The sequence below is a fragment of the Sus scrofa genome, chromosome 9, assembly GCF_000003025.6.
Source record: "Sus scrofa isolate TJ Tabasco breed Duroc chromosome 9, Sscrofa11.1, whole genome shotgun sequence".
Lineage (NCBI taxonomy): Eukaryota > Metazoa > Chordata > Mammalia > Artiodactyla > Suidae > Sus > Sus scrofa.
In genome coordinates, this window is record NC_010451.4 from 34,010,960 (window position 1) to 34,027,025 (window position 16,066).

General features: G+C 35.7%; 1 protein-coding gene across 1 annotated transcript in view; it reads left to right on the forward strand.

The window, feature by feature from the left end:
• Nucleotides 1-16,066, forward strand: part of DYNC2H1 (dynein cytoplasmic 2 heavy chain 1) — a 319,035-nt gene that overhangs the window by 290,040 nt on the left and 12,929 nt on the right. Inside the window, 2 exon segments of the mRNA XM_021062717.1 lie at nucleotides 901-1,010; nucleotides 8,453-8,534. Coding sequence (XP_020918376.1) covers nucleotides 901-1,010; nucleotides 8,453-8,534 — 192 coding nt within the window.

The following is a 16,066-nucleotide window of genomic DNA, read 5'->3' on the forward strand; positions in this document are numbered from 1 at the left end:
CATTACTGTGGTACTACCTCTGTGTACCAGCTGAAAAAACAGACTGATCCAGAAATCATCAGTCAGTATATGTATCTCTTAAGGCACATTGGCACCCACAGGAAATATTACAGAGAAGCCAAATCACTTAAGGCTGCCCAAGTTTATTCCTTGGCTCCAACACTAGCTCTGTGACCTTGGGAAAGATTCTTAAACTCACCATGCCTCCATTTTATGATTGTAAAATGGGGGTATTAATACCAACTTTCAGGATTTAGTAGCATAAAATTGGTTAATACATGAAAAGCATACAGTAAGTTTTGCACAGCAGTTTGTTGTCTTTGTTATTTGTGCCAAATGGCAATTTTTTATTATATTCCTCAAACATGATCTATCTTTCTACAAATTAAGTATAAATTGATTTATAAAATGGCAGATAAATAGAAAAGATTATTTAAAAAAAACACCTTTTAACAAAAAAAATATTTTTTCCTGGACTTTACCCTCCACAGTAATACTTGATTCAGTAAGACAGAAAATTCACTGTTGAATCTGGAACCCAGGTTCACTTTGCATTGGCAAGAATAGGTGACCTTGGGTCTATAGAATTAGACCCAGATGCTCAGCATCTCCTGTAAATGCCATGTGTGAGATTCAATTTCATATTTTAGACTCTTTAGAGTAGATTTCTACTAACAAAAGGTTGTACAGAGACGCTTTTTTTGTGTGAGATGGACATTATTTCAAAACACTATAACGGATTTCACAACATACAGTGGAAATCTTTTTTTACCCCAGACATCATTTCAAAGCATTTAGAAACTGTATAACTTCCTCATTGAAAATAACTTATGCATAATTATTCTTTAATGGATTTCTATCATGTTTAAAACTTTTTTAATGTGTGTTCTTCCCATCTAGAGCTGGGTAGAGAGAGCTGAAAAGCAGACTCTTCTCACTGACACACTTGACCTATCAGAACTCTTCCATCCAGACACATTTCTTAATGCTCTTCGCCAGGAAACTGCAAGGTAAGTAAAATGAAATACTTATTTGTCTCAGGGGGTAATGATTTATTCATTTCTGATAACATTCCCTTGATGGTCAAGAAATGAATTCATTGTTGAATCTGGATAGTTGTGCTATTTCTTAATACTTGACATTTAGTAACAGTTAACTTTTAGTTTAGAAAGCATTGCTTTCAATTATGATATATTTTTATTAGACAAAAGGCAGATTTTAATTTTTAAAGTTTTGATCATTTGTCTATCTAGACCTGTTGTGTTCAATATGGTAGGGAGAAGTCAAATGGGGCTATTTAAATGTGAATGATTTAAAGTTAAGTAGGATTTAGGAGACCAAGGCGGTGGAGTAAAAGGATGTGGAGCTCACCTTACCACATGAACACATAAAAAATACATCTACATGCAGAAAAATTCTCACTAAAAACTAACTGGAAACTGGTAGGACTCCTTTGTAATCAAGGCTTTAGAAAAAATATACATATCATTGGGTATGAAGGGGAGAAAACTGATCAAGCTGGGTGACCCTGGTAAGGGGACTTGGAGGAAAAGTGTGATTATACACGTGGACCCATGCCTTGGGGAATGAATGAATGAATCAAGCCACAGACTGGATGTCCCAGTCCTAAGATCCTACATGGAGGAGAAAAGCCACCCTTTGCTAGCTGGAGGACTTCTGGGACAGATGAAGAAGCCTGGACTCCACTCAGGAGTAATGTGTACACACTGGCTAGCCCTTGGGGCAGGACTGAAAGAGGTCTGTTTTAATAGCTTCTGGGTTTCCCATGACTGATTCATCATGCACTCCAGCCTGAGCCAAGCAAATGCTCTGGCCCTGCTCATTCCATGCCACAAGATGATACTGAATCTAAGGTGGCCAGGAACAGGGAAGAGACTTGACCTTGGGATGCAGATGTGACTCAGTCCTGGGGTGGAGCCTGGGTGGAGTTATGGGGGCTGTTGTTGATGCTTACCCAGTGGTGCCCCAGAAGCAGCCCAGATTTCTGACAGCAGCTGCTCTACACCACAGCTCAATCCACCCTCCTACCCCAATAAACAGAGAGAAACTACATGGGCCCCACCTCCCCTGTGGAGCACAGAGGAGACTGGAGGTCAGCAGTGAGAGACAAAGGGGTCTTGCCTCTGGCATTCACATCAAATCCAGCTCTCCCACCAAAGGAACTGGGCACCTATCGTCTGCATAGGGACACCCCCACATAAGAACCACTCCTTCAAGATCATAGGAGGTAAGTGTTTCACCTAAATTCATAGAGGCAAAAAAAGTTAAGTAAAGTGAAAAGAAAGAGAAACTACTCTCAATTGAAAGAATAAGAGAAAACCACTGGAAAAAAAATCTATTTCTTCTCAGAAAGAGAAATAGGCAGTTTACCAGATAAAAAATTAAAAACAATTGGGGAGTTCCCATTGTGGCTCAGCAGGTTGAGACCCCAATGCTGTCTCTGTGAGGGTGCAGATTCAATCCCTGGCCTAACCCTGTGGTTTAAGGATCCAGCATTGGTATAAGCTGCAGTGTAGGTTGCACATACAGCTTGGATCTGGTGTTGCTGTGGCTGTGGCATAGGCCTCAGCTCAGCTCTGATTTGACGCCTAGCCTAGGAACTTCCATATGCCGCAAGTGGGCTGTTAAAGGAAAAAATAAAAAAGAATTAATTGGTACTGAAAGTGTTAACTGAAAATTTTTTAAAAAAAGAATTAATTTAAAAAATGAACATTTTGGAGTTCCCATCATGGTGCAGCAGGAACGAATCTGACTAGGAACCATGAGGTTGCGGGTTCAACCCCTGGCTTTGCTCAGTGGGTTAAGGATCCAGCGTTGCTGTGAACTATGATACAGATTGCACACACGGCTTGGATATGGTGTTGTTGTGGCTCTGGCGTAGGCTGGCAGCTGTAACTCCCATTAGACCCCTAGCCTGGGAACCTCCATATGCCTTGGGTGTGGCCCTGAAAAGACTAAAGACAAAAGACAAAAAAAAAAAAAAAAAGCCATTTTAAACATTTTAACAAGGAACTAGAAAATATGAAGACCAGTCAAAAATAAATGACTCAATAGCTGAAATAAGAAATACATTAGCAGAGGTTCCATCATGGCTCAGTGGTTAGCAAACCCAGCTAGCATCCATGAGGACACAAGTTCAATCCCTGACCTCACTCAAGGGGTTAAGGACCCAGCATTGCCATGAGCTGTGGTGCAGGTCACAGACATGGCTTGGATCCCATGTTGCTGTGGCTCTGGCGTAGGCCAGCAGCTACATTTCTGATTGGACCCTTAACCTAGAACCTCCATAGCTGCGGGTGTAGCCCTGAAAATACAAAAAGACAAAAAAAGAAAAAGAAAGAAAGACATTAGAAAGAATGATTACCAGACTAAGTGATACAGAAGAAGGCATAAGCAATCTGGAAGACAGATTAGTGGAAATCATCCAGTCAGAAGACATCAGAAAGAAAAGCAAATTTTTAAAAAAGCAGTTAAGATCTCTTACATAATATTGTGCCCCAACATTCCTATTATAGTAGTTCCAGAAGAAGAAGAGAAAGAGAAGGAGAACAAAAATGTATTTGAAGAAATTATACTTGAAAACTTCTCAAACCAAAGGTAGGAAATAGGTATCCCATACAGCAAGCACAGAAGGTCTCAAACAAGATGAACCCAAACAGACCTACTCCATGATGCATAATAATTATGGCTAAAGATATACGCAGACTGAATGAGACCAGGCGGAAAGGTATTTCATGCAAATAGAAGTGACAGAAAATTAGAGATAGCAATACTCGCATCAGACAAAATAGACTAAAACAAAGTCTATCACAAAAGACAAGGACTAACTGACTGATCATCCAGACAGAAAATCAGTAGGACAACAGAAGTCTTAAATGACACACTGGTCCATTTGGACATGATTGATGTCCACAGGACATTACACCCCAAAGCAGTAGAGTACACATTTTTCAAAGTGCATATGGGATGTTCTCCAGGACAGAGCACATTCTAGGTATCGAAATTTAAGAGGACAGAAATTACATCAAGCATTTTTCCCAACCACAGCTGTATGAAACTAGAAAGCTTCCATAAGAAACAAGAAAAATCTCAAAATAGCAAATGAACATACCACCTAAAATAATCAGAAAAAGAACTAACAAAGGCCAATGTCAGCAGAAGAAAGGAAATAATAAAGATCATATGAAAAATTAACAAAATAGAAATTAAAAAACAATAGAAAACATGAATGAAGCCACGAGCTGTTTTTTTCCTAAAAGATAAACAAAATTGATAAAGCTTTAGCCAGGTTCACCAAAAAGAAAAAAGAGAGGACCCAAACAAACAAAATAAGAAATGTAAAAGAAATAACAGCCCAAACCATAGAGATAAAATGATAAGAAATACTACCAACAGTTATTGGACAACCTGGAAGAAAAGGATAAATTTTGAGAAGTCTACAGCCTACTAAGACTGAATTAAGAAGAAATAGATCATTGAAACAGACCAATCACTAGTAGTGAAACCGAATTTTTTTTTTTTTTTTTTTTTTTTTGTCTTTTTGTCTTTTTGTTGTTGTTGTTGTTGTTGTTGCTGCTATTTCTTGGGCCGCTCCCACGGCATATGGAGGTTCCCAGGCTAGGGGTTGAATCGGAGCTGTAGCCACCGGCCTACGCCAGAGCCACAGCAACGCGGGATCCGAGCCGCGTCTGCAACCTATACCACAGCTCACGGCAACACCGGATCGTTTAACCCACTGAGCAAGGGCAGAGACCGAACCCGCAACTTCATGGCTCCTAGTCGGATTCGTTAACCACTGCGCCACGACGGGAACTCCTGAAACCGAATTTTTAATGAAAATATTCCCAACCAATAAAAGTCTAAATCTGGGCAGCTTCACAGGGGGAATTCTACCAAACATATAAAGAAGAACTAATATCTATTCTTCTAAACCTATTCCCCAAAATTTACAAGGATGGAATATTCCTAAATTCATTCCACAAGGCCACCATTTCCCTGATGCCAAAAGAAAAGGAAAATTACAGGGAAATAATGATTATAGATGTAAAAATCCTCAAAAAACTTAGCAAATTGAATCCAACAATATATAAAAAGGATAATATCCTATGATCAAATGGGATTTATTACAGAGTCCCAAGGATGGCTCAACATTTGCAAATCAATGTAATATACCACATTACCATAAGAAAAGGCACAAATCACATGATCATCTCAGTAGATGAAGAAAAAGCATTTGACAGAATTCAACATCCATTCATGATAAAAACTCTCATCAAGGTGGGTATGGAGGGAACATATCTCAACATCATAAAGGCCACTTATGACAAACCTACAGCCAGCATCTTACTCTATGTTTTAAAGAAAGAAGCCTTCCTCTAAATTCAGAAACAAGAAAAGGATGCCCACTCTTATGTCACTTTTATTTAGCATATTATTGGAAGCCTTAGCCACAGCAATAAGATGAGAAAGACAAATAAAAGACATTAGAAAGGGAGTAGTAAAAATTTCACTGTTTCCAGATGACATGATACTTTATATAGAAAACCCAAAAGTCTGTACCCCCAAACTATTGGAACTATTAAAGAATTCAGCAAATTTTCAGGATATAAAATTATCATAGAAATCTGTTGTGGTTCTATAAGATGATAATGAAATATCTGAAATAGAAACAGTTAGGCAGCCCAGAAATAAACCCCTCAATTAATATACCTCAAAGGAGGCAAGGATATACAATGAAGAAAATTCTCTTCAAAAGGTGGTGCTGGGGAAGCTGGGCACCTATGTGTAAAACAATATACAAAATAAACTCAGAAAGGCTCAAAAACCTAACTTAAGACCTAAAACCATAAAACTCCTAGAAGAGAACATAGGCCAAACACTCTTTGTCATAAATTGTAGCAATATTTTTTGGATCTCTCTCCTAAGGCAAACGATATAAAGAAAAATAAACAAATGAGACCTAATTAAACTAAAAATCTTCTGCACAGTATTTTGTTTGTCAACAAAATGAAGACAACCTACAGAATGAGAGAAGATATTTGCAAACAGTACAACCTACAAGGGGTTAATATCCAAAATATACAAACTCATACAACTCAATATCTAAAGAAACAAACAACCCCATCAAAAAATGTGCAAGGTCCTAAATAGACATTTTTCCAAAGAAAAATTCAAATGGCCACAGATGACACATGAAAAAATGTTCAACATCACTAATTATTAGAGAAATGCCAATCCAAACCACAATGAGATATCACTACACACCTGTCAGAAGGCTATCATCAAAAAGCCTCCAAACAGTGAATGTGAGAGAAGATGTGGAGAAAAGGAAACCCCTGTGCATTGTTGGTGGGAATGTAAATTTGCATAGCCACTATGAAAAACATTATAGAGATTCCTCAAAAAACTAAAAATAGGACTACAGTATGATTCAGCAATTCCATTCCTGGATGTATATCTGGAAAAAAACAAAAACACTAATTCAAAAAGATGCACACACCTCAATGTTCACAGCAGCACTATTTATAATAGCCAAGACATAGAAGCTACCGAAGTACCCATAATCAAGCAAATGAATAAAGATGTGGAATATAGACACAGATATAGATATAGATATAGAACACACACACAGTGGAATATTACTCAGCCATAAAAGGATGAAATTCTGCCATTTGTAACAACATGGATGAACCTAGAGAATACTATGCTTAATGAATTAAGTCAGACAAAGACAATTATTATATATTACTTAAATGTGGGATCTAAAAAAATAATATGAATGAATGTACATACAGAGCAGAAACAGACTCACAGATATAAAAAACAAACTAGCAGTTACCAAAGGGAGGAGGAATGAGACAAATTAAACATGTGATTAAGAGATGCAAACTGCTATGTATAAGATAGCTAAGCAAGACACATTGTGTAGCACAGAGAATCACAGCCATTATCTTTTAATAACTTTTAATGGAGTGTAACCTTTAAAAATTGTGAATCACCTGAAACTAATATAATATTCTAAATCAACTATACTTTGATTAAAATTCCTTTTAGACCAGGCTGGACCCCATGACAACAAAGACATCATGCCTGGAGCAGCAACCCTAGGAAATGCTCATCAGGCAAATCAAGACCTTGAAAAATACAGTTCACACATCCTGAAGCAATAACAATAATGACTTCAAAACACCCTTCATATGTGATTTGTATGAGAGCATATTTCCCCCTTGAACCATTTCCCCTATTTCCGTTCTGCTCACTCCACCCAAATCCAAGTGGTCCTGCTGAAAGGTCCAGATGGAAAAACCCTGGTCTGTATCAGAAAGAAAAGAACACCACCTGCTTATTAAACTTTTTAAAAAGTTAAGTAAAATTAGGGATTCCTCTGTGGCTCAGCAGATTAAGGATCCAGCATTGTCACTGCAGCAGCTTGGGTTGCTGCTATGGTGTGAGTTTGATCCCAGGCCCTGGATGCAGCCAAAAAGATGTAATTTTTCAGTATTCTATCCACATTTAGAGTCCTCAGTAGCCACATGTGGGCAGTGGCTACCATTTTGAACTGCATGAAAACATTTTTTTTTGTTTTAATTTTTTTTATTGTTATTTCCCCAATACAATTTTTTTTCTACTGTACAGCCTGGTGACCCAGTCACACATACATGTACACATTCTATTTTCTCACATTATCATGCTCCACCATAAGTGACTAGACATAGTTCCCAGAGCTACACAGCAAGATCTCATTGCTAATCCATTCCAAAAGCATTAGTTTGCATCTATTAACCCCAAGCTCCCCAACCACCCCACTCCCTCCCCCTCCCCCTTAGCAACCACAAGTCTATTCTCCAAGTCCATGATTTTGCATGAAAACATTTTTATCTCTAGACAATTCTGTTGGACAATGCTGACTAAGTTTTCTTGGTGGAAAACAGTATTTGAAGGTTAAGATCAAACGCTTTTTTTAAAACAAATTTGTTTTAAAAATTTATCATATCATATATAGTCTGAAATTTTTAAGAAGTTAGAATGTAATCAAAGGGACAGTTACTAAAACATACTGGAAAAATTCAGATGTTTAGTTATTTGGGGGATTTTCAATATTATAAATATCAGTATTTCAGTTTCGCTGGTAAACATTTATTGAACACTCACCATGGCCTGCGTTTGAGGGCGATGGTTAAAATGGAGGATATAAAAATAAAAAGACCCTATCCTCAAGGTGTTATACAACCTTGAACAGGTGACTGACATAAAACTTTAAAAACTTAGTGTGAAATCTTAGGTATTGTGCAAAGTTTAAGATATCTGATTACTTGCACATTGTGAATATTCCAATTTTAAATAAGTAGGAATGTATATATCTTCCGTAGCTCTTCATATTTTAATTCCTGAGGATTAATGCTTTCTGACATTTGATGTGTTACTTTTACAGGGCTATGGTCTGTTCTGTGGATAGCCTTAAATTTGTGGCCTCATGGAAAGGTCGACTGCAAGAAGCAAAGCTGCAGATTAAGGTACTAGACTAATTTTAGATGTTTATCTGGGTCAAAAATTTTGTAGTTACCAACTGTGATAAAGAGATATTGCTCTAATCTCAAAGTCACCTACATTTGTAGTGTAAGATCAGAAGATATATTAAATATAATATATATAAATTATATTATCTATGTAAAAAATCAAATTGAGCTAAGATTTAACATAAAACAACCTGTACAAAATACAACCTGTTCTACTACAGTAATAAGAATCTTAGAGATGCAGCATATTCAAAAATATAACTTTGTTAAAAAAAATGATATAAATCTTGAAGTTCTATTCAGTTACCTGTCCTAACATTCAAGTCATAAATGTTTCCTATATGATAAACTATGTATAAAATGTGTATGTGAAGTTTAGACAAATCTTGTACTTAGGGAGTTCACAATTTGTGAGTACATTAGTTCACTCTCAAAATCAAGCCAACTATGTGAAAAAAAATCCATCTTTTTCGGTATAAATTTTCCTAGATAGCTTTCCTGCTAAAAATCTATTACTCTTGCAATAATAGGTAATATTAGATAACCATTCAAATATTAATAAGGAGTTCCCTGAGGGCTCAGTGGGTTAAGGATCTGGCATTGTCACTGCTGTAGCTAGAGTCATAGCTGGAGCACATGTTCGATCCCTGGCATGGGCACTTCATGCCACGTATGCAGCCAAAAAATAAAAAAGGAACAAATATTACAACAAAACTAATTAAAAGACTGTAATGAAATCCTTCTGCAACAGTTCCAACCTACTTCCATGCCAGTAGCATTCTTTACCATTCTTCCTTCTTAATTCCACACCTAAAATTGCCCTCTTAACTTTATTAAACTGTTAAAATGACATGTTGCATGTTGCAGTATGATTATCTCCTTATATCTATACTGGTCTGTCACGTGAAACTGTAATATTGAAGACAAAGACTTGTCTTACCCAACTTCAGATCCCCAGTACCTAGTTCAGTGTATTATATATAATTCAATTTTTAAAATAAATTGGAAGTAAGACTATAGTTCTTTAACTTAATTAACCTTAGGCACCTAACTTTTTAGAAGTTCTATTTATATAATTCTAGTTCCCAGGTCAACAATTTTCTTTTCATGTCACTACTGCTTTCTAACATACCATATAATTTTTTTTATTATATTTGTTCTTTCTTGTCTCTTTTGCTCTACTGAAATGCAAGTCCCATGAGAGTAATCATTTTTTTCCATTTTTTTTAATATCTGAGATACCTCAAACAATACCTCATACATAATAAGCACTTAATTAAACCTTTGTTGAATTGTTGAGTTGAGGGCCTACAATAGGAGAGGCAATATAGTAGGTGTTATTACATCAGCAATAATGGTTTAGTGTGCCAGAAATTTGATCATTAACAATAAGCTAGGTCTTTCTCTTTTGGATCTATAGATTGTTACAAAATTCCCTTGAAGCTGAAGAAATTTTATTAATTAAATTAATTAAGATTAATTATAAAAATTAAATTTTATTTTAACCTTAGCCTCTAGCCTATAATAACTACCTTAGCTAGTACTGGTGCATATAAGCTGTAGCCTAGTTGCTAAGGAGAGGCAGGGGACACATGATATTTAATCCAGGAACCACATGCTTACCTGGTTGTGTGGTCTCTGTCAGCTGTAAACTACACACATATTATTTAGTATCATTATTTAGATATACTCATATAAAAAACAAGGGAAACAAGTTTTATTCTGTTTCAAGGTGTATTAATATTTCCAGAACTGTTTTGTTCCTGTTCTTGAACAATGAAAGTAAAATCTACAAAATACGTTGTTTTATAGGTGAGGAAAAAATGCTGACAGTTAGTAAAATAAGATTCTAATCTTAGTTCTCCAAAACAGTCATGTGACTTTTTAAAACAATTAATAGAGACATCTGAACCTTTGTTGTCTCACTTATCAGTGGATTTAAGGAATACCTTCCTTGACATGTTTATTACAAGTGTCTCTGAAAACCTGTGTATGTGTTATTATATCTCATAATTTGATCTGGATTAGTTTTTAGTAGGCAATAATTTATTTTTTAATTAGAAATAAATTTTATATGAAGTTTAAATTAATCTTTAATTAATATAAAGTTTTTTACTTTTATCCATTGGTCATTTGTCCTTCATAAACTTTATCATTAAAAACCAAAATATTCATTGGTAAATATATTTAGGAATGTTACAATTTTGATACAATTATGTCTTACAACTTTAAGTAAAAGCAGCCATCTCTCACATGAGATTTAAGGTAATTCAACAGAATTTTTCAACTCTATGTCCCCTCATTTATGTGAACTATAGAAGCACATTTCTTAATTTCTTAGCTACAGTTTCCAGAAATATTTACCAGATAATAAGTTTTTGTAAGCCCCTTACCATTTGCACTTGGCAAAATCAGTAAGCTGAATAATTCATTTAGGTTTCTTTTAATCAAATTTTTCAACAAAAGAATTATTTCAATAGGAGAATTTTAGATTTGAATTCATTTGTCACTTTAGAATTTAATTGGTTTTGAATTTTTTATCAATATCTACCACCTAGACTGCATTAAACCAGTGAAATGTTCAAGCAGGGCTGTAGTTCACAAACCAATCAATGTCTCCAACCTTCTAGACCTACTGCTTAAGAGAACATGTATGTATATTGATTTTTCAGATCCTGAATGTGACCCTCTAAAATGTCCTCACTGCCACTATTGATTTATTATTTGTTAAACAGCAGTTGTGAAACTTAGTACTGGCAAAGGCATAAATCAAGCTCCTGTTCAACCTGCATGCTCGATCTTGCCCAGGCTGTGCAAGTATTGCTCTGGCAAATCCGGGCACCTTCCAGCTCCCTCCTTGACTTGGTGCCGCCAGACACAAAAAGCATAAACAAGTCTTCTACCTTGGCAAGTCAGGCTTATTAAAAACATTATAGTCCTGTTAGTAATGCATAGTTCTCTTGGATGCCTGAAAGCTGCTGCTCCTGTGGGACCTGGTAGAGTCATACAGCCGTGTATGCTTGCCAGTTCATTTAGGCTGCTTCATGGGAGGCTGGAGTCTGCCCATGTACCAAGTGGTTATTTTACTATTCATATTTTAATTCCTTCCTCATTGGGCTGACCAGGAAATAGAAGTTAAAACAGTGAGGAATTAGACATTTAGACATTTGGGGTTTCATAAGGAGAATGGGCTCATCAGATCTAGGAGTTACGTGCTTTAGATACATCCTTCCCACTTAGTCTGAGCTGCCAGTTGTAGCTTAGCAGTCCAGCAGTGGAAAATCTACCAAAAATAAAAAAACTTTAAATAATTCAGATTAAGACATGTATTTCTGGTAGTTTTCATTTTTAAAGCTGAGCACTTAATGCAAATATGCTTATTAAGTAGAGATTGTTTTTAATTCATGGGAACTGTAGGAGTGCTTAGTAAGGTAACTTTCCATAAGAGTCAGTCTCTAAAATGATTTGGTACATATGAATATATACAATATAAAACCAATTCAACAAAAATGATTTTTCTTAAGAACTTAAGTGACTGCAGTAACCAAAGGTTTTAAATGTTTTGATATTCTTATAGCGTTAAATTCTTTTGAATGTCTTACTATATTTCCACCAGTTTAAAGGATTTTTAATTCTTAGTTGACTACTGTTTAGTAACTTTGCCAATTTCATACTATCTTCTCATGCTCTTCAAATATCGCAGAAGGCTGAGAACTGGCTCAAATTTCTTGTTTTAGAAGTCTCTCTACTGTGAAACATTCTGTTTGTGGGTTTTTTTTTTTTTTTTTTTTTTGGCCACATCTGTGGCATATGGAAGTTATCAGGCCAGGGACCTAACCCGTGCTTCAAAAGAGCCCCAAGCTGCCGCAGAGACAACACCAGATCCTTAACCCCATGCTCCACAGTGGGAACTCACTCTACAAGACATTCTGACTTTGACACTGTATTGAAAAAAAATCTGTGTGCTAGGATTATGTACTAAGTTCTATCAACTGTCCGAGTCCTTCCACAGCTTTCAAAACTAAGAAACCTCTATATATTTCACCTGGAATATGTATTTTCTCTCACATGCTCTCCTTTCTTCAACCTATAACAATCCATATATGTGGATTTATATTTTCTAGTAGTTACATTAAAAATTAAATCAATATAACTAATTTTAACATTTTATTTAATCACATATATGCAAGATATTGTTGCTTCAACATGTAATAAATATTTTTGAAATAAGAATGATATCATTTATTTTCCTTTTTGTTGCACAGAGTCCTTGAAACCCATCATATAGTCCATATTTATAGCACATTTCAATTCAGACTAGCAAAATCTCAAGTGCACCACACGCATGTGGCCATGGCTACTAACAGATAGGATAGTAGCTCTAGACAGAAAAGGCAGTTATCTAGAGAAAATTTAAATATCCTCTGGTTTTCAAGTTTTTCTAATCATTTTTAGTGTTTTTCTTATTAAATAATTTCAAACTAGTACAGAGAGAGAATAGTAAAATGAACCTGTATATTCAAAATTTCCAAGATTTAGAGACATTCCTTTTTCTCTTTTGTCTTTGTTGAAGCAACTTCCAGACATTGTTTTATTTTACCTATCCATTTCTCAAAAAAAGCAATATATTCTTAAATCAACACAGTATATTATCACACATACAAAAATTAACAATAATTCCTTGGCATCATTTAATACTCGGTTCATAACAATATTTACTACTTTGTCTCAAAAGAAAAAAAAAAGAGAAAAACTTTTCCAATAGTTTCTTCAAATCAGGATCAAGGTCCAGACATTGTGTTTGGTTATTATGTACCTTATGTCTTTTCACATCTAGATCAGGCTCCTCTTTTTATTTCATACCACTGTTTGTTACAGAATCAGAATCACTTCTCCTGTATAATGATCTACATTCTGTATTCATCTCTTTGCTTCCTTATGATACTACATAGACTCTGTCGCTTATTTCCTGTAAAATGGAAGTTAGTTCTAGAGGAAACTAATTTTTCTAAATTTGTTATTCCTTCTACATTTATTAACTGAAATTCTTCTGCAAAAAAGCCCATCAACTAGGTCTATGTGTTTACCTAGATAACATGGAATACATTTTATGTAGAAAATAAAGAGAAAATGCTTTTCTTTAAAAAAAATATTTAAACTAGTGCTATTCAGAATATGGTGTTGATACATTATTTTCTGCAGTGTCCAATGACATTTCTTCTTTGTTTTTAGATATCAGTGTGAACTTCTGATGTATTTAATGTGTTTTGGTAAAGTGCATTTGTTCTTTTTCATGTGCAATATCCCTGGTCTTTGGATTACATAAAGTTTCTTCATGTTGATCTCTGTATCTTTTTTTTTCTTTTTTAGGGAGGTACCTGTAGCATATCGAAGTTTCCAGGCTAGTGGTTGAATCAGAGCTACAGCTGCTGGCCTACCCCACAGCCACAGCAACACCAGATCTGAACCAGATCTGAACTGCATCTGTGACCTACACTATAGCTTGTGGCAATGCCAGATCCTTAACCCACTGAGCAAGGCCAGGGATTGAACCCACATCTTCACAGAGACTATGTCAGGTTTTTAACTCTCTGAGCCACAATGGGAACTCCCTGACCTCTGCATCTTATTTTTGGTAAAATTTTATAGTGAAGTATAATATCATACAACAAGCTACACAAATCTTAAGAATATAACTTTATAAACTTTTTGATAAACAGACCTATGAAACCATTATGCAGATTAATCTTAGTATTTTAGGGTATTTTTCCTCAAAACTTTTTATAATTAAATGGACCTAGCATATTCAGTACAAACTTTATTTTTTCATTGTATATGATGTATGTAATATACATATGCAACACATTGTAAATTAACTATACTTCAACTAAAAATATATAACATAGAAAAAGAAAAAAAAGGATGTATTTGAGATACTACCTAGATGTTTGTCTACTCATTTTTCTTACTCTCTAATGTATTTTTTATTTTAAACAGTTGAGAACTTCTTATAAAGATGGGTCAGGTCTGTCATGGTTAATCGTCTCAGCTCCAGATAGATACGTAATGATAGATAAAATATTAAAAAAAATGAAAGTACAAACATAATCTGGCTTCAACTACAAGATAAGTATTTCATTGCATCAGAAACAGGACAAAATAAATTTGTGACTAAGTCTGAAAAACAGAGGTCTGTTGAGCTCCAAGTCTAGAAGTAGGAAGCAATGAACAATATGCCCCAGCAGAGTAAAAGGAATTAATAGTGCTGTATCTGAGATGGAAGCTGAAATAAGGTTCATTGCTTAAATCCAGGAGTGAGCTTAGGCTCTCTAGCTCTCCAATAAAAGGAGAATGAATAAAACTATTGTAGGATCACCAGTAGTGTCTGTGGCACTGTAGAAAGCTGTAGGCCCAAGGAAGCTGAAAGACAAAGACATAGATTTAACATTAGATACTGAACCACACTACCCACCAGATCAATGGCTTAGTACTGCAATATCCCCAACATCTGCAAAACAGAACCCCCAAACTGACATTATAAATTTTTTAGCTATGTAGATGTGGGAAGGTCATTACTGAAGTATGTGGGAAAAAAATAAAATACCCTTCAAGATGAACCTAGAGGAGTTCCCATCGTGGTGCAGTGGTTAATGTATCCCACTAGGAACCATGAGGTTGCGGGTTCGATCCCTGGCCTTGCTCAGTTGGTTTAGGATCTGGCGTTGCCATGAGCTGTAGTGTAAGTTGCAGACGCGGCACGGATCCCGAGTTGCTGTTGCTGTGGCGTAGGCCGGCAGCTACAGCTCCAATTCGACCCCTAGCCTGGGAACCTCCATGTGCCGTGAAAGAGGCCCAAGAAATGGCAAAAAGACCAAAAAAAAAAAAAAAAAAAAAAAAGTTTGGAGTGCCTGTGGTTTCGCAGTGGTTAACGAATCCGACTGGGAACCATGAGGTTGCGGGTTCGCTCTCTGGCCTTGCTCAGTGGGTTAAGGATCTGGTGTTGCCGTGAGCTGTGGTGTAGGTCGCAGACGTGGCTCGGATGCCGCATTGCTGTGGCTGTGGCGTAGGCCGGTGGCTACAGCTCTGATTAAGACCCCTAGCCTGGGAACCTCCATATACCGTGGGAGCAGCCCTAGAAATGGCAAAAAAAAGACAAAGACAAAACAAAACAAAATAAAGTTCCTGTCATATATATTAAAAAAAAAAAGATGAATCTAGAAACCAAAATCCATAATAAACAGGGAGAAAAATCTAATCCTTGAAAGGAAAATTAACAAAATCATTAAGCCAATCAAAATCTAGTCATTTGGTTTGTTAATTTAGGGGGAAAAAATCTCATAAAAATGTTAAAATATTTACTTTAGTTTCCTTAAATAGTTACATGAAAGAATAACTTTCACTTAAAAATTACAGAATTTAACAGAATAGAAGCAGGCAGAGATAATACAGTTATATGTAGTTGAATGTGAAAACCAATCAGTAATCTTGGAAATGAAAACTATAATCTTTAAATGAAAAATTTGATAGAT